Raw genomic sequence first — 22,229 nt, 5'->3', positions numbered from 1 at the left:
CATATTCCCTTATTTAAGGTATTCTCTATCCCTGTTGTAATTTCTTTCGTAGTTCGCTTTTAGTAAGTTATTATTTTTCTTATCAATGAAACTTCTTGGTTTAGTTTTACTTTTTATTATTTTGACCAACGAGCGCTTTCGCCTAAGTAGGCATCTTCAAGACCGGTGAATTGTTTACAACGTTTACAGTTTTTGTACTATTCTTAACATATTTTGGAGATAAGATCAAATAAGTATTTTAACAGGGAACAGAAACATAAATATTTACAACTAGTTTGCTAAACGGCTCATTTTTGGGAGTTTTTGGACCGAAATTGGGATTAAGCTTTTATTATTTAAAATGTGGAAAAGGAACACATGACAAAATACAACAGAGTGGAAAATACACATTTTAACTTTTTGATAAAGTTAGCACAATACTTCATTTTCGACAGGGAAGTTTACATACCTATAGATAAATGACGAAATATTTTAAGATACATACTTAGATAATACATCAATATTTTGAGTTTGTCCAAATTTTTGTAGACAAGGACTGGATTCAACTCCCCGGGGAGGTATTGACCAGCCATTGACAGGTCATAAGCCCTGTAGATGCCTGGACTTCTATATTACCTTCTCTTAAATGTTCTTCATCTCTGTTGTAATATGTTAATATAAACAGCTCCCCGGGGAGTTGAATCCAGTCCTTGTCTACAAAAATTTGGACAAACTCAAAATATTGTTGATAAATTACCTGGTCCATGAAGAAGTATAGAAATTGAAAAAATAACATTTTCAGGCGTTGCCTAGTATGTAGGTGAAATAATTCAATTAGTTGAATCTCACCTGCATAAATAAAGGTTTCAGCTCTTTAACTTCACAAACATCAACAGATGAAAGAATTGAAGGAATATAGATGTTCAAATAAAGGCAGAATGGTGAATGTTACACAGTGTGTAAAGTGGCCACTTAAACCAGCCATTGACAGGTCATAAGCCCTCTAGATGCCTGGACTTCTATATTACCTTCTCTTAAATGTTCTTCATCTCTGTTGTAATATGTTAGATAATACATTGGTTAATGGAATGAAGTTATTCATTTTGATAGTTAATTTTATGTTAATTATTTTATTTTAGTTGTAAATAATTCAATCAAAAGGAGCGTAGTTAAATATTAAATTAAAGGAGAGTTCGATAATTCCAATTGCTGGTTCATTAATTGGCTAAAGTTTATTTATAATTTTATCATAATCATTAACTATGGAGTTTTATCAAGAAATATCAACAAAAAACATCAATATTATTATTTTTCGATAGACCAGTCGATCGTGACCAACCGATCGGCCACTGCTCACACAATTCCAACAGTCAGATCAGTCGCTAAACCTTTTAATCGTCGTTATTATTAAAACTTTTATATTATTAATGTATAATTTGGTAATGTATCCAAAATAAAACAAGTTTATTGGATTGTAATTCTACTTTATTTTTTATAAAATAAAGGGTATATTGTGACGCGTTTCGGCTTGTTGGGACATTTTCAAACAAAGGATAAGTGACGAAACGCGTCACAATATACCCTTTGTATATTTTATAAAAAATTAAGTAGAATTACAATCCAATAAACTTGTTTTATTTTGGATACATTACCAAATTAAATATGGAATTCTACCAATTGTCTGCATAAACAATAAATTATTAATGTATGTTAAGTTTTTAATTAAAAAGTTATCTATTTTTAGTGCTCTATTTTATATACAATAAGATACCGCTTAGTGTTGTTGTATTTTATAACACGTAATAAATACACATCGAAGCATGTCGTTTTCTTCTGTCATATCCAATTGTGTAGGAGCTCCCTTCCTTCAACAACCTACTCGAATCCTACGGTTTTATAAAACACTGCAAAATAAAACGAATAAATAATTTTGGAGTATTGTTTAATTGACGTACAATAACATTTTAAAATATAAAATTCTCAAATATCACAATTTAAATATCATAATTTTAAAACTTAACTAAAACAAAAATAAAACAAACCGTCACGCCGTTTCCCCCGAGGGGTAGGCAGAGAGGATATAACATCACACCAACCTTTTCCAGTCTTTGCATATAGACGTCGGTCGCTTCCTCTACATTCATACATCTTGTGCACGCACGCTAATTTTTCTACTTTTGACATATCCGTTTTCAAGTATTTCTTGGACTTGGTCATGCCACATTATTCTCGGTCTTGTTCGTTTTCTACATCCATCAACATTCGCATTGTGAATCTTTTTAACTGTTCTTTCGTTGTCCATTCGCTCTACGTCCAAACCAACGCGGCATGCCTCTCTTGATTTTGTCGATAACTCTAGTCAGCATGATTTTGTCTCACGAGTATCCTGTTTTCAAATATGTATTCGAAATTTTTCCATCATCCTCAGAATTTTGTCAAAGCCATGGACGATACTCCCAGTTTCATGTGCCTCAAACAAAAATTCATCATTCCATATCCGCTCCCTATCCGGAGCATATGGTATCCACAAAGAGACTCTATGCATCTCTCCGCAAGTCAGGTCTCGTCCTGAAGTTCTGACTTAAACTGCCGACGAACAGTCAGCAGTGAACATCCAGAACGTCAAGAATCTGATGCCTTGTAAAGTAAGCAAGCGTGGCGCAGGAGGCATCCGCAGCACATGGCCAAGCCAATCGTATCGCCTCCGCTTGATGACAGTTGTCTCCGGAGTTTGCTGCGTCCGTTCTCTGATTACTTCGTTCCGCACAGAGTCAAACCACCGCACACCCGAGATTCTTCCGAGACACCAATTCTCAAAACTCAGTATTTTGCTGTTTTGGGCCCTAGTGAGATGCCGCGATTCGCATCCGTAGAGGAGAATAGGTGTTATGCAGGCGTTATATAGGCAGCATTTGATTTTCACTGAGTAATCCAATTTTCAGACAGCCTTCATACTGTTGAGTGTAGCGCCTGCTATTCCTAGCCGATGCATTTTTTTTTCTACGCAGGTAACACTTACAACTAGGAAAATATAAGCTATACAAAACAAAAATATTCTTCTTTTAGAATTTTTACCTTAGAGTAACTATTCATTCTTGTAGCTCAATCACAAATAACTATCGACGTGATAACAATTTCTCACCATGGTTGTTTATCGTATTAGCGATTATATTTACGTCTCGAGACGTATAATCCTGCTGCGCCATACATATTTAAATTTCACTCTATTTATTATTTATCATGCTATTTATTGCATTTAACCGACAATTGGCAAGCCAAATGTCAAGAAAAGCAGTCGCCATAGTAGTTGTAATTTAATTTTCAGTTTTTTGTATTAGATACTCCTTACTATTTTGCAAATGCAATGTATTGTATTAATTTTTATTGTAAATGCCGATTTTTCGCTAGTGAACTGTATTTATTTACGACTTGGAGATTACACACGTGTTGACTTATGACTGCGATAACTTAAGCATGTTCAATATTGTTCATTGCGATCGCTCAAATGCTTAGCATGTTTTTAAGCACGTCGATAGTTATTTGTGATTGAGCTACAGGGTAGAATTAGACTACATATTTCATACACAGAAGAATAGAGTATATTATCATCACAATCATTGCCTTTTTGCATCTAATAATGCATAGGGCACTGTATTAGTACACCAACCACAGCGCATCTAGATCATTTTTGTTACATGAAGGTAAGTTGATCAGTCTTACGCTTAAAAAAACCTTTTTTAAATAAATATTTTATATTATATTATATTTAGTTACTAGTAGAGAATGCAAATATTTGGGAGTTGCTGACAGACTATTCGAGTATTTATAAGTGTCGGTAGAGGATGTGAATATTTGGGAGTTGCTGACAGACTATTTGAATATTTATAAGTGTCGGTAGAGGATGCGATATTTGGGAGTTGCTGACAGACTATTCGAGTATTTAGAAGTGTCGGTAGAGGATGCGAATATTTGGGAGTTGCTGACAGACTATTCGAGTATTTGGAAGTGTCGGTAGAGGATGCGAATATTTGGGAGTTGCTGACAGACTATTAGAGTATTTGGAAGTGTCGGTAGAGGATGCGAATATTTGGGAGTTGTTGGTCAAAGTCTATCAACTGCCAGTTCCCACAAATCTGGATAATTCCGGAAGGTAGTTCCCAACAGCCTGTAAAAATAAATAAATTTTTAATTATTTGTATTCTGGAAACTAATCAATTAAGGTGCCTGCACAATCTACAGGTATACACATGTTCCTTACAGCATTTAAAAATTTTCACAGCTAATATAAAAGATAAAGTTTGAATATAAAAAATGTACATATCGTCGACGCCAATTTATCACCGCGTAACTCAAATTGGATCAAATCATACTTTGGATTACCTAAATGGTAAAAAAAAAACATAATTTTTGATCTCTTAAGTGGTCCGATTTGAGTTATGCGATGATAGATTGCCGTCGACGATATTATCCTTTTTGAATACCTCATTCTCAAGTATATCCTCGTCTGAATGATCCGTGGAGTCAATCTGACTGCTGGGGTAGCTGTTTTGCCAGTCATCGCTGGAGCTGATGCTGGAGTCATCATCGTCACTTTGAGTTGAACCTGGTGAAATAAAATATTTTAAAAATTAATTTTTAAAGCGTTATTATCATTAAGATCGTTGAAATAAATCCGATCTGTTGCGAAAACACCCTACTGTGTTTTTCTAAGGCAATGTTGTTTTAAATGACACATTGTGTGTTTTTCTGAGGCAATGTTGTCTTAAATGACACATTGTGTGTTTTTCTGAGGCAATGTTGTCTTAAATGACACATTGTGTGTTTGTCTGAGGCAATGTTGTCTTAAATGACACATTGTGTATTTATTTGACAAATTTTTACAGACAATATTTTGATTTTGTCCAACTCCCTGGGGAGCTGTTAATATTAACATATTACGGCAGAGATGAAGAACATTTTAGAGAATGTAATATAGAAAGAAATATAGAGGTAATATATGTGAATGTTACACAGTGTGTAAAGTGGCTACTGAAACCAGCCAATGGCAAGTCATAAACTCTGAAGATGCCTTGACTTTTATATTACCTTCTCTAAAATATTCTTCATCTCTGTTGTAACATTAAATTTTTATGACTCTTTTTTGAAATGTATGTTTTTGAAACAATTATTTAAGGTAAAATTTCACGGCCTGCTGGGAACTGTCATAGCGGTACCAGGGGTGGTATTCTGTATCTTCTCTACAGAGAGTGGATAATTAGTTTGTTTTTTTTTTTAATGAGACGACACTTTATTTCTTAAAATGACCACACTGATGATGTATAAAACTGCTTAAAAAACGTTAAAAAAAACTAATACGGTTTGGTCAATTTAACCTCACCTAGTGTTTTGGGTAATGCTCAAGGTCACAATAAAGGTCTCAATGAGAATGTTCATATTAAGTTTCACATGCTCGTATTTGTTTGAAACTTAATCACCAGTGTGGCCCCTAAATGAAGCAAAGTTTAGGTGCATGCAAAAAATAAAAGACCTCAAATTAACCACTCTCTAGGGGATAGAGAAGATTCAGAATATCACCACTGGTGGCACAGAAAAGGTTAACCCTCCCTCACCGGTGATGTGCAGCTAGTAAACATTGCGTCTAATAACTATAATATCTTTATAAATATAGTAAATATTGGGTTTGGATTTTCAGTATTCCTCCATTACACATTTACGTATCAACTGAAATAATTTGTTGTTAAATAATTGAAAATGAAAATGATTACGGCGCATCTTTGATCAATTTTAATATAGAATCACTACAAAAAAGGCGCCTTACATATGATTTAATTTTTCTTTTCAAAATTCTCAATAATAGTTGATTTGCCGTATCTTTTACAAAATATTGGTTCCCGTTGTCCTCTTCGCTATACCAGATTAAATTCCCTTTTTTATGTACCAACTTGTAAAAACAATTATACCTCGAATTCATTCATTAGACGTACCTGTAGAAATTATAACGGACTCAGTATTGATGTAGACATTTTTAACTGCACGTTGCATTTGTACAGAAAATTTCTTCATGGGGTCGATTATTTGGGATAGTTGCTGAATGTGCATCTTGCTATGTATATGTGCCGCATGTAATGTATATGTTTGTGTATGTTTTATATGTGCGTTCATGTGTGTGCGTGGATGGCTCGGAGTGTACATTCGGTATTTTTATTTATTTTAATTTATTACCTCCATGGAAAACGCAAATGTCAACAATTATTCTTTTCTCACTTAAAATTCTTATTTATTTTTTATTTCTTTGTCACATTTAATGTTTATATATATTTTTAATTTATGAAAACTTAATTGGTCTTTTTATGTTAAAAAATTGTTGTTTTTAATACTAATTTTGTATGACTGTATGTTTTCTGAATAAAATAAAATAAAAAAAATAAGTACTTATTCGGCCCAAAAAAAGCATTTTATCGGAAATCGGGGATAAATTACAAATATCATCAAAAGTGAGGGTGTATTTAGGACAGTAAGGGAGAGGATAATAGCTGCTGGCATATAAAAAAAAAAATTTACATAATTGATTAAATTTTGTATAGCTTCGGCTTACCGGTGTCCCTTTGAATATTGGCATTGTGACCAGACGTTCCCGGTTGGATTTCATTATTCGGCTGTTGGTCCGTCCTCTTCCACTTGTCGTCTAACCTCAACTCCGGAAAGTGCTAGAAAATATAATTATTTATTTATATATACGCCTGATGGGCATTTTTAAAGACATATTTATGCATAGAAAATTATTATAAAAAAAGTAGAAAGACACAGTGGAATATAGTAGACTCGGTGGGAGTGGAAGCGGGAGAGAGGTGTTTATAATTGAATTTGATTCAGTGATCGTTTGAAAGAAGACAACTTGTTATCAAAGAAATCAAGACTGGTATGTTTGTTGGCAGACCTGAGAATTCTGGGCATAGGGGAATGAAAACCATAGTTAGTTCTATGGTTATCGGTATGAAAGAGTAAGTTTTGTCTGAGGTTTCTAGTTTCTAGTAGTTCATGCGCATCAAAGAGTGAGTTGAGGATTTTAAATAGGACTAGACGATCGAATTTATTTCGACGGTCTTGAAGAGAAGATATATTTAAGTTAGTTTCTAACTCATTATACGTATATTGGTCTCTGGATCAAAGGCCCAACCTCCAGCCTATCTTTCTCAAAAATCGATGTTGAACTGATTCAATATTCTTGATGTGAACATCATAATATGGAGACCCGATAACAGAGGAATACTCTAGGTGCGAGCGAACTAGGGAACAGAAGAGAGTTTTATATATAAACGCATTATTTCTAACCTCAGTAATAATTCTCTAGGGAAGCCATTTAGCTCTATTTTATATGCCCTGGGCCTCGATTATGATGGGAAGATAAAGACGTCATAAGTTCACCTTGACGGTATAGTTGAAGATAAATTCCCTCTAGCGACTATAAAGATATACTACCGACCCCCCACCTTCAAGTTTTGGGTAGGTACATCGATATGAAACAAGAAGAAGCGTACGTCACGGTACACATATCTACGCTCTAAAATGACGTAGATTCAGTATGACGTCATAGTTGAAGATAAAAGTCTCCCGACCGACTACAAAGGTATAGTACCGATACCCCCACCATCAAGTTTTGATGTAAGTACATCGGTTTATACCGACGGGTCTAGAACCCCTTGATACGTTTATCTACGTCTAATTCTGTTCCACCGAGCAATTTTTCCTTTAATAATAATTTATTACAAATTTTAATTGTTTCGAGGTTGGCGCTTTTTTTCTTAAAATCCTATAAAAACTATGAGAGAGAAATAAGTAAGTTTCGGAGTTAAATTAAATTCCAACATAACTGTCACTTTAATAAAACAAACGCCTAGATGTGAAAATAATGTCGCTAGGTTCTGTCCTATTCACAAATAAGAGTATCTAGGCGTCAGACACAGATTATATGCGTCAGAAAATTACCACTGTAAAAAAATCATTTGGTTATTATATTTTTTCCAATCAAATCGATTTCAAATCGGCATGTTGGTGTTATACTTTTGTGCAACATGGTGAAGGTGTACAGTGGGTTTTGCGTAGTTTAATCGATGTCCTGACAAAGAGACGGGTACGTCTCGAAACCGGTAGACATAGAAAAGTCCGTAAGCGGTTATATACAAATGTAAATTGACATTTAGTAATATTTACTAACATTAGTTTTGATAATCATTTTTAAAATTTTTTTTGATTAATAAATTTCATAAAAAGTACATGTTTTTTTAAAATTCTATACATATCTACTTTTATACATCTAGTAAATATTATCACTGTAACTCTCCAAAAAAAGAGACTAACTCTTGTGCTTGGAGAGTGACTTACACTGTTTTAGTTGTTTATTGTTTATTATAAGAGTTTATATCATTTTAAATATGAGTACATGAAAAAAAAAAAAAAACATAGGATATATTATAAAGAAAAAACGTAAAATAGTTACCTTGATATTGTCCGTAAAAGACTTGGTATTCACAAAAGGGTTGTCTCTCACATCAACGTAGACTAGTCGCTTGATACAAGATAAGTCGAGCTTATTTTTTCCAGCAAGGGATATATTTTCAATCTGGAAAAAATATTTTTTTTAAATATTTTTTTATATTTATTTACAATTTTAAAAAACCCGTTAGAGTTACATTAGAAATTTAATATTGTCTAGTCATTTTATGTCTCGTCTAGTCTAGTTAGTTCAGTCATCATGTGCTTTTTCAGATTGATTTTAAATTTGTCTCCAGTAAAAGTTTTCAAGTAGTAAGGTAGGTCGTTGTAGTGTTTAAGTCCATTATGTAGTATTTTTGACTGTCCTGTGTTTGTCTTTGCTTTTTCAATATGATAGTGTTGTTGTTGTCTGGTTTTATATTTGTGTATGTCAGCATTTTTGACTAATATTATGTCGTCGTCTTGTATGTTTCCCAGTGTTATTTTGTGCACAATTTTTAAGGTCTCAATTTTAGTCAAGTAGTTTATGTCAAACTGGTGTGTTTTTTTGTACAGTTCAGTCGTAGAGGTCAGGTAGGGTAGGTTGTATGTTAGTTTAAGAATTTTATTTTGTTGTCTTTGTATTCTTGTTATGTCTGTCTTGTTGCCAGTTCCCCAGAAGGCGATCATGTAACTCAATTTACTTTTGACATAGGCTTCGTACATCATAATTTAGAACAATAACAGATTGCCAGTACCACATACTTATTCACTTTAATTAGAATTTATTTATTTATTCATTCATACAAATACATATATATCAAGGTTGGGGAAAAAGTCATTTTGTATTTCGCGCTCTTTTTTTTAACCAAGTACATCTCGTTCATTATTGGTCACATTGGATCATACGATACAGCGTTGTAAAGGTGTGAGTGTATACTATACAAACGCTTCTTGGACTGTATCGCGCTTGGTCGGTTCAGACGTGAATTATTGACCTTTTGAACGACTGAATATCGCTGAACATACATGAGGGTTAAATCGATAGGCGTTGAGGTCCCCTATCGCTCTGCCATCAATGATCCGTCTTCCCAGTTACAGGCTGTATATAAAGATAATTACGACAATATCAAACCTGGTTGTCTCCCAAGAATAGGTACTGGATCCGTCTGCACTTGAAAAGGTTTCTGGGTACATCTGTCAGTTGGTTCCTTTTAACGTTCAAGTGAACAAGGCACTCCAAACGGTTCACATCCGCCGGCAGCTTATTTAACAAATTATTTTCTAAGGTAAGCCACCTGAAAAAGAAATCAAATTTACTGTCATTAAAAAATTATTTTTTTCACTTTACACACTGTGCAACATTCCCCATTCTGCCTTTGTTTAAACATCCACATTTTCTCAACTGTCTGTTGTCTCCATATAATTTACCAAACACACAGTGAAAGTAGCAGAGTTAAAATCAATTAAAATCGCGATACATGAAATTGAAAATTTTAAAAGAGTAACTCGTTTATTGACAAAAACATCGCTTTTTTTGTATGAGTGAAACGGATAGGAAGCACAACGGTCTTTAAAACGGTTTCGGGTACGTGGAGGAAGCACTTTCGCTAAAATTCATTTAAAGCAGCCAAAAAAATAAAAATTTATTTTCAGAAAGAGTGTACAAGTCTGGATTTTGTCTGAGGGAAGAGACCATTGCAGGAGACTGCTGCGAGATATTAATAATAATAATTATGGATAACTTATATAGCTCCATTTTCGTAATATAATACCTCAAGGGCATATTGCATAGATTTATATACTGTTAAGCGTGTGGTCCAGATTTTTATTAAAAAATGTATGTTTATGTAATAATATTTAATTTTCATTTTTGATATTATTTAATAATAGAGTGAGCCAACGATCTATGAAGCTTTTTATTTTTTTAGACATCAAAGTGAAAGGGTTCTAAAAGCATTTTAAATCACATTAAACGTAAAAAATATTCCATACTACTTTTAGCCCTCAACCGAGGTTTGACGTTTATAACTGTCTGAATGTTTTGCAAATTGTCTATATTGACAAAATTATTATTTTTTTAGTGAAGATATAATTTAATCACATTACGAATTCGAATACGTTTTAAAACTACCGAAATGCAAAAAGTTTACAGTTTACACTCTGCGGAACTGACTCCGTTGAGCGCCTGGCTAATATTGACAAAAACAATGGCTCATTAAAACAATGCTACCCATTTATTAAAAAACTAAGTGCAACTCACGCCTTTGGATGCTATTTTAATAAGGTTTAATGCAACAATGTTTGATTATGTCCAAATGCTAGCAGACTGGCTGGATTTCCTCCCTAGGTAGTTGTTCATATTTAAATTTATTTCAACAGAGGGAAAAAAAAAAATGCCTCTCTGTTAAAATAAATTTAAATATGATCAACTCCCTAGGGAGGAAATCCAGCCAGTCTGCAAGCATTTGGACATAATCAAACATTGTTGAATTACTACCTGGTAAAAGAAGAAGTATATAAAAATTGGAAAAATTGTTTTCAGGCGTTGCCTAGTAGGTGATTTGGTTCAGCCGGATGAATCTCACCCGCGTGATAAAGGTTTCAGCTCTTTCACTTCACAAAAGTCAACAGATGGAAGAGTCGAGGAAATGTGGATGTTCAAACATCAGCAGAATGGTTAATGTTAGTGTATAAAGTGGCCACTTAAACCAGCCAATGACAGGTCATAAGCCCTGTAAATGCCTAGACTTCGATATTCCCTTCTCAAAATTTTTTTTCCCTCTCTGTTGAAATAAATTTAAATAAGGTTTAATGCACATTATACAATTTAATTGGACTGATTTTCTTATTTAAATACGAAATGACAGCCGGTTTAGAGCAAAAAATTTACTTTTTGGAAAACTTTAAGCTCTGGTTGAAGGCCAAAAGTAGTATTGAATAATTTTTGCATTCCGAGTAATTCACAAGGCAACTTTTTAGACCCCTTTCATTTTAAAATTCGGAATAAAAAATATCGGCCATCCTATGTTCAAGCTTCCACTTTACATTATGTTTTTTTTTTTTTTTTTAAAAAAAAAGAAATATTTGCGTTCTTATGATTTACCCAAATATTTAATTTTGAGGGCCATTTTCAACGAGTTGTAAATAACTCACTATTAGAAAATGGAATCGAGTTGGGGTAGAGTGGGATTCGAACCACGGACCTTCGGTCCGTGAGTCCGAGACACTAGCCACAGGACCACAACCCGATTTCCCAACTCAACGCAGGGCCCTTGGCCTTTATGAGTTTGAGATACGTGATTATATTTTTTTTGTAATATGTATGTATTTGTATGAATAAATAAATAAAAAATGTAATGACAGGCCTAGGACCTCGATGATCCCTTATTGAAAATGTTTCCCTTCCGTATTGGAAATAATTTCATTTTCATGTAAAATTTCGTCTTGACCATGTCAGGAATCAAACCCGAGACCTCTAGCGCGGCAGGCGAGCGCCCTGACCACCGGTCTACGAGGCAGTTTAATAAAAAGTAGGTCACAATTCGCAAGGCTGACTATCCTAACCTTGTCTGCTACGCTCGAATAATATTTTCGCAATGCGAAGTCAAATTACTATTGAAACATTTTGCATTGCGATATCACTGATGCCATTGCAACAATGATGGAGAACATTTTTGAGAAGGGGATGTGGAAGTACGCGGATTTACGGGGTTTGTGACCTCAGTTTCACTGCTGCAGAACAGCATTTATTTGGTTCCTTTAAAAACATATCTGTACCTTGAAGCTGAAAGGCTGGATTTCCCATTTTTTGCAAAATTGAGTTATGAATGTCATTTTGTTTATATATTCAGATTCTACTGATGCTAAAAACATTGGAGTCCTCCGGTATACCACTACTGAAATAGCTTGTTCTAAAAAACCAGTGGTGCAGTAATAATACTCTGCTTTCATCAAAATTCAACAGTTTGCTGGTATTAAAGCAGTGGATAAACAAATAATAAATAATTACAAACTAATATAACTTTCGGACAAAGGGATTTTGAGTATTATTCAATTAAAATCTATAACCTACTTCCACTATCTATTAAAACAATTAATACCTAACGAGAAAATGTTCAAAAAGGCTATAAAAAGTGGATAGTGGAGCTAAGTAGAAGTAAAATGGATTGTCTCATTCGCCCAATCCAATATTGAATCAACTTCTCCACAAGTGAATAGCTTATGTTAGGTTTTTGTTCTTTCATTGTGCGTTTTGTAATATAAATAATAAAGATGTCCATAAATAAATTATAAACATAAATACGTACTGTTTAAAACTGTATGAACATTTTGTTAATTATTTGTTTGTTTTCTTAGGTTATTCTCAAATGTAAAATTTATTTGTAATATTTATTAAAAAAAAAGTATATTGTTAAATGTCCTCGGCACAGGTAACCCCCAGCGAGGTTACATTATTTTTATTATTAATTATAGTTTATAATGGAGAAAATATGAATAAATAAATAAATACCAAATTAATTCCACAATTTTTATAACAAACTGCCTCTGACGCAGCGAGGGATTTTGCGCAAGATTAAGTCTTATTGTCACAATCAACCATACTTAACCATTATGTCATTTTTTTGCCGCTAATTTCATTATTTTACTTTGCTTTTTTTCACATACCATTTACTTTCAATTGCTGTTTTATTGCTATTAATATCATGTCATTAAATTTATATTTATATTTACCTGTTATTTTCATAAATAGTTAATCTTTTAACGATGTTTGATTATGTCCAAAAGCTTGCAGACTGTCTGGATATCCTCCCTAGGGAGTTGTTCATATTTAAATTTATTTCAACAGAGGGAAAAAAAAAATTGAGAAGGGAATGTGGAAGTCTAGGCATTTACAGGGCTTATGACCTGTCATTGGCTGGTTTAAGTGGCCACTTTACACACTGTGTAACATTCACCATTCTGCCCATGTTTGAACATCCACATTTCCTCAGCCGCTTAAACCAGCCAATGACAGGTCGTAAGCCCTGTAAATGCCTAGACTTCCATATTCCCTTCTCAATTTTTTTTTCCCTCTGTTGAAATAAATTTAAAGTTAATCTTTTAATTAATGGCACATAATTAAATGTTTTTTGCCTAAAGAAAATTTTATATTTTATTTTGTATACATTGTTTTTCATTCAATATTCTACATTACTTTTTATACTGAAGTCTGAGGAAGAATTAGGACGCGGGCCGGGCGTTTAGAACAAAAAACATTGAAGTCCCATAGTTATTTGATAGTCCATATTTTAATATTCTTATCAAAGCCTATACTCTTGTCCGTCTGTGTTGTTCTTGTCCCATAGAAGGGAAATGGTAAATTACAAATCTAAATAGTAGACTAGCTCGAGAGAACCACGCGCCGACCATGCTCTAGGACCCGTTTCGTCTGCTTTAAGGTCTGAGAGATTGTTAGGACGATTAAGGTCTTTGCATAGGATTGTTTCTACTGTTGGTATTAGGAAAATGGTTTTTGCGAGGAATTCAGTACTATGACGAAAAGTAATTTCGCCTGAGTTCGATAGGGATCATGTTAGGATCTATGTTAGGATTTTGCCGGTAGTGTCTTGATGATTTGATGTTCCACTGTGATTTGTTATAGATACGTATTGTTTTTCTTCTGTTGATTGAGTGCATGTTGTATAGGGCAAATTATTCTAATGTTTCTCATATGTATTTGGGTTTCGTGTCGTTTGATTGATTTGTTTGTATTACTACGTTCTTCTTCCTTTCCGATGCGGGATCTGGAGTCTCTCTCTGCGGGGTCTCAATTTGGAACTAACACTGTGTTCCTCCACTGTCATACTGGGAAATTAGAAAAAGGTGATTGTGCTGACCATGTGTATTTGATTGATGCAGTGACGGGTACAATGAAAGTTTTTAAAGTTTATTTGTTTTGTTATTTTCGCGGTTTGATAGTAAAGAAATATTAAATTTTCGCTTAATTAGTTTTAAAAAAAAAAAATTGATATTGATATGCGAATCTGAAGAAAGACTCAAGTCTTTATGAACAGTTTCGGGGAAGGGGTGGATGCTTTCATTGTAATCTATAAAAAAAAGCAACAAATTGTGGTTTTACTTGGAGAGATACATTTGAAACAGTTTTACAACTTCAAACCGCCCTCCTCAACAATTTACCAAATGTGACTTCCATCATTTCAGCTTTAAGGTACAGACATAATATCTGTACATTGTAATAGGCAGTAGTGCTGTATTGTACATTTAAATAAATAAATCAAAGTGATAATTTTAAGCTCACCGTAAGTTTTTGAGGTTCGTAAAGCTGGCGGGGAGCTGCCTGATCTTATTCCCTCGCGCTCCAAAGGTGTCCAGGCAGACGAGATCTCCCAACTCCTCGGGAAGGCTCTCCGCGTCGATGCTGTTACACCACAAGACTTCCAGCCTCCTCAGCAGACCTGAAAACACGCAAAAACATTATTTTTATCCAAAGTAAAATCAAATGCTTGTCTATGAAGTCTTGGACAAAGTCAAAATATTGTTTCTGAAAAGGCAAATACACGGACTCCAATTTCACAAATAAATATAATTGTGAAATTTTCTTTCATTATTGAAGTGTCATACAATTTTGCTCCTTCCGATTGCCGCTTGTTCACAAAAAAACAAACACAGTTACATATACTTATATGTATAAAAAAATGGTATCAACAAATTATTGTTAAAAATAAATAATGAAAATTAGTTGACAGTAAGTATATATAAGATAATAACATAATATCTGGTACACAAAAATATTTGATACATCAATTTCAGAAAAAGATAATAATAAATAATAATACACATCAAAAACAGAGAAAGAATTGTATAAAAAAGAAAGTTTTATTACGACATTAATAATTAGTTTCAAACAGTGCATTTAAGAACGTTTTAAAATGGATAATTGTCGTATTAAAAATGTCTATTTCACAAGTAAATTTGTTGGCTAAGGAATGTAAACGCGGAATATTGTGAAGAAGTGATAGAATGTGAGTGTTTCTTCTATGCCTGATACTGAGCCAGGGTAATCAATTAATAAGATTGAAATTGGATGGGGGGGAGTTTATAACAACCATATTAAACCATTTGAAACTGTTCAGAATGTGTCTGGTTGTAGAAGTCGAGGAAGGCCGAGAAAGACATGGCATGATCAAGTACAACAAATTCTTGAAAGTGGTCATGTGAAAAGTCGGAATAATCGACGTGCGTGCATGAGAAGATGTATGAATGTGAAGGAAGCAAAGGAAGTGTGCCAGGACAGAGTGGTGTGGCGTTCTATCCTCTCTGCCTACCCCTCTGGGGAAATGGCGTGATGGTTAGTTAGTTAGTTAGTTAGTGAAACTGTTCAAAAATTTATCTTAAAAATAATGCTTCACAAAAATTGCACTTTTCCCTCTTAAGCTAAACTTTTAGATATGAGAAAAATATATTGTTTTCGATGTTTCAAATATATATTTAAGAACCAAAATGTATTTACAAGTAATTCAAATAGATTAAGTCGAAGAAGGAATTGTGTGTTAGAAATACAACATTGTAAAACGAGGCTAACCTGTGTCTCTGTAGACATGCATATTTTATAGGCCCAAAAATTTTTAATTATTTTTTTACTGATAATATTTCATTATCATCATCAATCCCTTTCCGTACCTAATGGTGCATAGGGCACTGCATTGGTACACCAATCGCAGCGTATCTTGATCATTTTTGTAACACGAAGGTAAGATGATCAGTCTTACGCATCAGGTACCAGTCCAGAGACTGTAAAATATTCTAGTGTGAAAACACCCTTTTAAATAAATATTTCATATCAACCATGTTGGGAGTCAAACCCTAGACCTCTTGCATGGCAGGCAAACGCTCTGACCATTACACCACAAGGCCGCCTAGATAATATTTTAACATATTACAACAGAGATGAAGAACATTTAAGAAAAGGTAATATAGAAGTCTAGGCATCTACAGGGCTTATGACCTGTCAATGGCTGGTTTAAGTGGCCACTTTACACACTGTGTAACATTCACCATTCTGCCTATATTTGAACATCTATATTCCTTCAATTCTTTCATCTGTTGATGTTTGTGAAGTTGATGATTGTTGATGATTGTTTGTGAAGCTGAAACCTTTATTTATTATATATATAACTTTATATTATATTTATTTACTTCATATTTATATAACTTCACAAACATCAACAGATGAAAGAATTGAAGGAATATAGATGATAATATTTCATTGATCCCAAACTTTCAAAATTTTCTTTCTTTTAAAAAACCCGCACAACTAAAGATATTAACTCTTTTTTTATATGATATATTTTGATGTCCTTAATAATAAGGAATATTTTTATGTTTTTTTTTATTTTCCATTTCCTTTTTTAATTACAATAAAATAAAAAAGAACCTTCAAATCTTTTACATAATATTTTCTTTTCTCTTTCTTAATAATAAAAAATATTATACCTGCCTATTTATTTTTCCCAAAAATTCATAGGCAGGTATAATATTTTATTTCTTGTTTATCTTGATATTTTTATGTTTTTTCACTATGTATTTTTGTATTATTTAATTTAGTACTTACTATTATTTGGCATATTATTTATTAATCCTATTTCTTATATTTCTTACTACAGTGTAGTTTCTAGAAAACATATCTCAATTTTCATTTCAATTATGTTTTCATAAATACATTCTTTTTCTGTTGATTTCAATGCTACTATTATTTTGTTTTTTTAATACTACTATATTTTACTATTATTTTGTTGATTTTAATGATACCATTATTTTGTATATTTGATTGTGTGTGAATCTTAAATTGTATCATTTATATTTTTTTAATTATTTCTGATTATCTTTTTTGCATTGTATTCTTTGGAATTTTATTATATTTACTTATGCCTTTTTTTTCTAGATTCTTATTCTATTGCATCACATGTCATTATAATTTAATCTAATTAATTTTACTATGTATTTTTATTGTTAATTATTATGGCTTGACATGGGCACAGCCTAAAAAGCCTTAATAAGTTAAATAATATTTAAACTAGTGTAATTATGAATAAATAAATACCCATGAACAGGCCAAGCCTTTGTGGGATTTTTTTGTTTGCTATTTTTACTGTTAATATGTATTTCATTGCCATGTAATTATCATTTTTTGTATACTCTGTTTTAACTCTTATGTATATTGTAAAAAAAACAAAAATTTTAAATAAATATAAAAAATAAATTCTATAAGTTATTCACGAATTCAATAAATAATAATAATTTCCACTTACTTATTTCCGGGGGTATTTTCTTCAAAGGATTGTGGCTAACATTTAAATTCTGCAAATTGACCAAATGGCCGATCTCGGGCGGAAGACATGTCAGAGAATTATAGTCTATCGTCAAAGTCGTTATGTTCACAAGCTGCACAAAATCTCCTTCCAACTCTTTGATTTTATTCCGATGCAAATACACCTTCTCGACATGGTGGCAATCGAACAACCCTTTCGGTATTTTATCAATCTCGAAATAGCTAAGGTTGATTCTACGCTTGTGGTTTTCGGCAGCGTCTTCAACGATGGCCAGAATGTGGTTCTTCCGGATATAATTGTACAAAATACTCATGTTGCGAATGTCGAATTCGATTCTTAAATATAATTCCACGCTTGTTTGTATTGGTTATGCATTATATTGTGTGACGGGCGGACCTTTGGCAGGTCTTCGAGGCTAAAATTGGATGACAATCGCTACATTCGTATATTTTTTATTTTGAAATCGCGCCAATTCACACATACGCTTGAATAATTCACTGATATTTTTAACGCACTTCAATATCGGTATTTTTACCATTCAAATCACTTTTACGATAAACACTAGTATTTCTATCACGGGTAACAGTACTGACGCCTGAGGCAAGCGTTGAATTATTTTTAAATATTTAACCTTAACCTGCATTTGACTGTTTTCACTAGTTTTCCGGGGTCGAATCTGTCAGGTGATTCGGTTGAGAAAAATAATTCGAAGACAGCGCAGTAGAGATTTGAGCTTTAAAATTGAGATTGCCATTTGACAATTTTGCCATGAAAATTTTCATTGGTATTGCCATAATAGTAAACATAATAACGCGTTTAAAACGGGATATGTTGTGATATTCCTAGAATTTTTTGTCCATCAGGCATCAGAATTCGAATTCCAAGCACTCTCGGGGCCGTAATATCTCCTGTATTTACATCCAAAATAAAAGAGATAATACGGCCACGACATATGGAATACCAGTCCACGACAGCTTTTTTTGGCTGATATCCGTTTTATTTTTATTTTTCCCAATGCTAAAACCTTGTTATGCACCGTTTTAAAATAATACAATCCAAAAATTAAATAAGCAATAATTTGAAAATGCGAAATACTTAAATAATTTTATGATTCGTTATTAGAATGGCCTGCATTGATCTTTTACTTGGCGAATAACATAATATAGTAATATTGAGTTACATTATGTAACTATTTATGAATGTATTTTATTAACATGCTACATTTAAGTACCACGTTCAGTATTTGGTTCAAAAAGGTCAAGGTACCCAATTACTTCACAACAAACAAAAAAACCATTAAGCCGTTCCCACGCGGGGAAGGCAGAAATGATCAAATGTCATATCACTCTGTCTTTGCACACAGATTTCGCTTCCTCTGCATTTATATATCTTCTCATGCTCGCGCGCCAATTATTATTTAGGCATTTGTTGAATTTGATCACGCCAATTCGTTTTCGATCTTTCTCGCTTCCAAACCAACGAATAACTCCGTGAATATATCGATAATGCTTACTCAGCCTTATGTTAACCGTACGGATCTCAACATTTGTGCACCTAGAGTAGATAATGCATAATTAATAATAAATTATCAAATAGATGCGTAAACATATTTTCAAAATAATAAAAAAAAACTTTATTTCTGATACTTTGATAGTAAATAATAATACTATTAAATGTCCTTATTTTCATTTTTTGTATACTATGGCAACACCAGCTTTGTTTATGACATTTCCAGACATTTCCGAACAATCCCGAATCCCGCCGGTCGAACATTTCCGAATTAATATCGCCGGCATCCTTGTTTACGATGGACGCTTTTTGTCGCTTTTCGTCTGGTTCGCTTGACAGTTGACTGCAGTTGGCCTCGCAACTCCGGGACATGCTCACAAAAACTTATTGAAACAAACGCTACGCAGTTTGGTGATGTTTGAAAAGTGATTTAATACAATATTGGACAGAAAAGTGACAGTGAAAATGATCGCGAAAGCTTGCGTTGCCTGCGCTCTGCTGATTTTTTTCACATGTAAGTCTGGGTCGTGTCTGGCCGTTTTTTCTTTGTTTTTGCCGGCGGGGGCACTTTTGTTTTAATTACAAGTTATTTATAGTTTGTTTGTGTATCTCCAGTGCACGCATTGTACGAAAGGTGCGTATTATTATTCAAATCAACACGCAAGCGTCGCTTCCTGTCGATTCTAGATTCAAGTTTTTGTTTATCTTTCTGTACGGAACACAAACAGAATCTTCTGAGCGTTCACCGACGCTCTAGACTTTTAATAAGCATCTGTGAGTGGGAATGTTTATATTTAAACGTTAATGTTTTCCAGAACTTGCACATTCGGAATGCGTCGGCGGCGCTTTGTGATATTTTTGCAAAAATAAATTCAGTTCAAACTTCAAACCTGTTTGTCGGCAGGAATTCCTGTTTGATTTTAATTACGGCCGCATGTGCAAGTTTTAACATGTAAATATGACTATGGAGAATCGTAAATTTTATATTTATTTATTAATTTACCATTCCCCTTTAGCGCCCAGTGGTGCATAGGGCAGCGTATTTCGACCATCTGTTACAATAGATCCTGTTTACTGCACACCAAAATAAAACAGGGATGAGTTTGAGTATCGTCTATTGTCTTGTTAACCTTAATAATAAGTTAATAAATGCTATCTTTGTTTAGTTTTTTATATATTACTTTTTGTGCTGTTACAGGTTCACTTAATTGCCATACTTACTAGTTCTTTCCTCGATGTATTATTATTGCGTTTTTTAAAATTATTTTATATTATTAACTTTTTAAAATCATTCTTATGTTGTTGAAATTCCATTTGTCAATGCGTTTTGAGAAGCTGCAAGAGTTTTTGTGATGTTAGCTATCATATTATTTTTATCATATTATGTAAATGTTATCAACTATCAAATATCTAAATTTAGTAAATGGGGTCTAGAATTTCAACCGTCCATGCGCTTCAGTAGCTGCAAGACTTGTTGTTATCCAACTTCTAATTTTATAAATTTGCTTTTTATTTCGTTTTTAAAATATAACTGTAACTCTAAACTCCATTGTCAAATAAAAAAATTAAAAATAAAAATGTAAATAGGGGCTAGATTTCTTATTGTCCATGCGCTCTGTAGCTGCAAGACGTTCTGTTATCTTACTCATATATATCATAATTGTAATATAACATAATTGGAGACGAGGAACTAGAATCCCAACCGTCCATGCGCTCTGTAGCTGCAAGACGTGTTGGGATATTTATTTATTGTACAGCGCCCTTTAGGTGATTTTCACAAAAATGGCGCTATATAAATTATCTAAACATTATTATTATTATTAAGATAAGACATGGTTTCTCAAACTATGGGTCGCGAGCGAATATTGATTGGGCCTTGCTACTGCATACATGAATTTAAAAAAATAGGAAGTGACAACTAGGAATCACAAGAGATCACTATAACCATACCGACATGGAACTTTTCCTGAAAATATCCAGTCTCTCACAACGTCGATTTAATGCAGATTTCATTTGCATGCTTATTTGACGGACTTATGCAGTCCATTTTAACGCTGGTAAATACAATTTCTTATAATAAATACAGGCACTTAAAAACTAAAATACAACGAAATAAAATTAAAGCTAAGACAATAAATAAAATAAAATTACTACCTCAAGACAAGCTCCGGTCTATCTTAGTGATTTTTTAAATCTATAAAGACTTTCACCCAAAAAGTCCAGATCTTGTCTCGAGTTTACAATACGACACAACCGGGACATTGGTGCATGCGAGCCATAGTTTGTGCTGTGTTGATCGAGGAACAGCACATTATTATTTCGCAACCGGCGGATCGGAACATTGAATGCCACTTGTTCCAATAACGATGGTACATCAATTAAGCCATTCAGCAAATTAAACAAAAATATGGAGTCAATGTTATTTCTACGTTTTTGTAGACTTGAGATTTTTAACATTGACTCCGTTTAAGATACTCTTAATATTTATTTATTCAATTTCAATTTATTTATTTTAAATATAACATATACATTACAAAAATAAATTCAATACGTACAATTATAAAAAAGAAAAAAAAATACACGAAAGAGACTCATGTCAAAGTAGTCGAAGAATCCTGCTCCGGAAAACCCCTTCGGATACATGGAACAGATCAATATCCAGAGCGATGTTGTTCAGCATAGCAGTAGCCCTTCCAACAGGCATAACCATAGGCAGGTTGGTCCTGAATATCGGAATATGAAACAATCTATGCTGACGCTGTCTTAGGTAATTATCAGGAACATACAAACCAATGCTCATCATAATTTCAGAATTATCGATCATACCGCGCAACAATCGATAAAAATGTGTGGTCAAATACACATTCCTTCTAGTCTCTAAACTGTTGTAGCCGAGCATACCCTGGAGAAACTCGGTCGGGTAGAGCCAAGGATAAT

General features: G+C 33.3%; 2 protein-coding genes across 2 annotated transcripts in view; one reads left to right on the top strand and one right to left on the bottom strand.

Moving 5' to 3' along the window:
* Window positions 1-3,775: 3,775 nt before the first annotated feature.
* On the bottom strand, window positions 3,776-18,485 carry LOC148282257 (uncharacterized). Its single transcript, XM_088225367.1, has 7 exons — window positions 17,763-18,485; window positions 14,753-14,909; window positions 9,587-9,749; window positions 8,477-8,599; window positions 6,575-6,686; window positions 4,461-4,582; window positions 3,776-4,144 (listed from the first exon to the last, which is right to left on the bottom strand). The coding sequence occupies exons 1-7, from the start codon at window positions 18,094-18,096 to the stop codon at window positions 4,091-4,093; spliced, it is 1,065 nt and encodes a 354-aa protein (XP_088081493.1). The 5' UTR covers window positions 18,097-18,485; the 3' UTR covers window positions 3,776-4,090.
* Window positions 18,486-19,514: 1,029 nt separating this feature from the next.
* LOC148282256 (tyrosine-protein kinase-like otk) overlaps window positions 19,515-22,229 on the top strand; it is a 70,565-nt gene continuing 67,850 nt past the window's right edge. Inside the window, exon 1 of the mRNA XM_088225369.1 lies at window positions 19,515-19,806. Within this exon, the coding sequence (XP_088081495.1) occupies window positions 19,758-19,806 (49 nt within the window). The 5' untranslated portion in view covers window positions 19,515-19,757. The remainder of the gene's footprint in view (window positions 19,807-22,229) is intronic.

Source organism: Micrasema longulum, unplaced genomic scaffold (genome assembly GCF_059751315.1).
Source record: "Micrasema longulum isolate JH-2025_06_02 unplaced genomic scaffold, ASM5975131v1 h1tg000348l, whole genome shotgun sequence".
NCBI lineage: Eukaryota > Metazoa > Arthropoda > Insecta > Trichoptera > Brachycentridae > Micrasema > Micrasema longulum.
The sequence above is the reverse complement of the archived record's forward strand: the minus strand, read 5'-3'. Positions and strand labels throughout refer to the sequence as shown.

Coding starts and splice junctions, on each gene's coding strand:
- LOC148282257 (XM_088225367.1), bottom strand. CDS start 18,096: ATGAGTATTTTGTACAATTATATCCGGAAGAACCACATTCTGGCCATC. Junction 6,687..8,476: donor CTTTTACGGACAATATCAAG/GTAACTATTTTA, acceptor TATATTTTCTAG/CACTTTCCGGAGTTGAGGTT. Junction 4,583..6,574: donor CAATATTCAAAGGGACACCG/GTAAGCCGAAGC, acceptor TTATTTCACCAG/GTTCAACTCAAAGTGACGAT.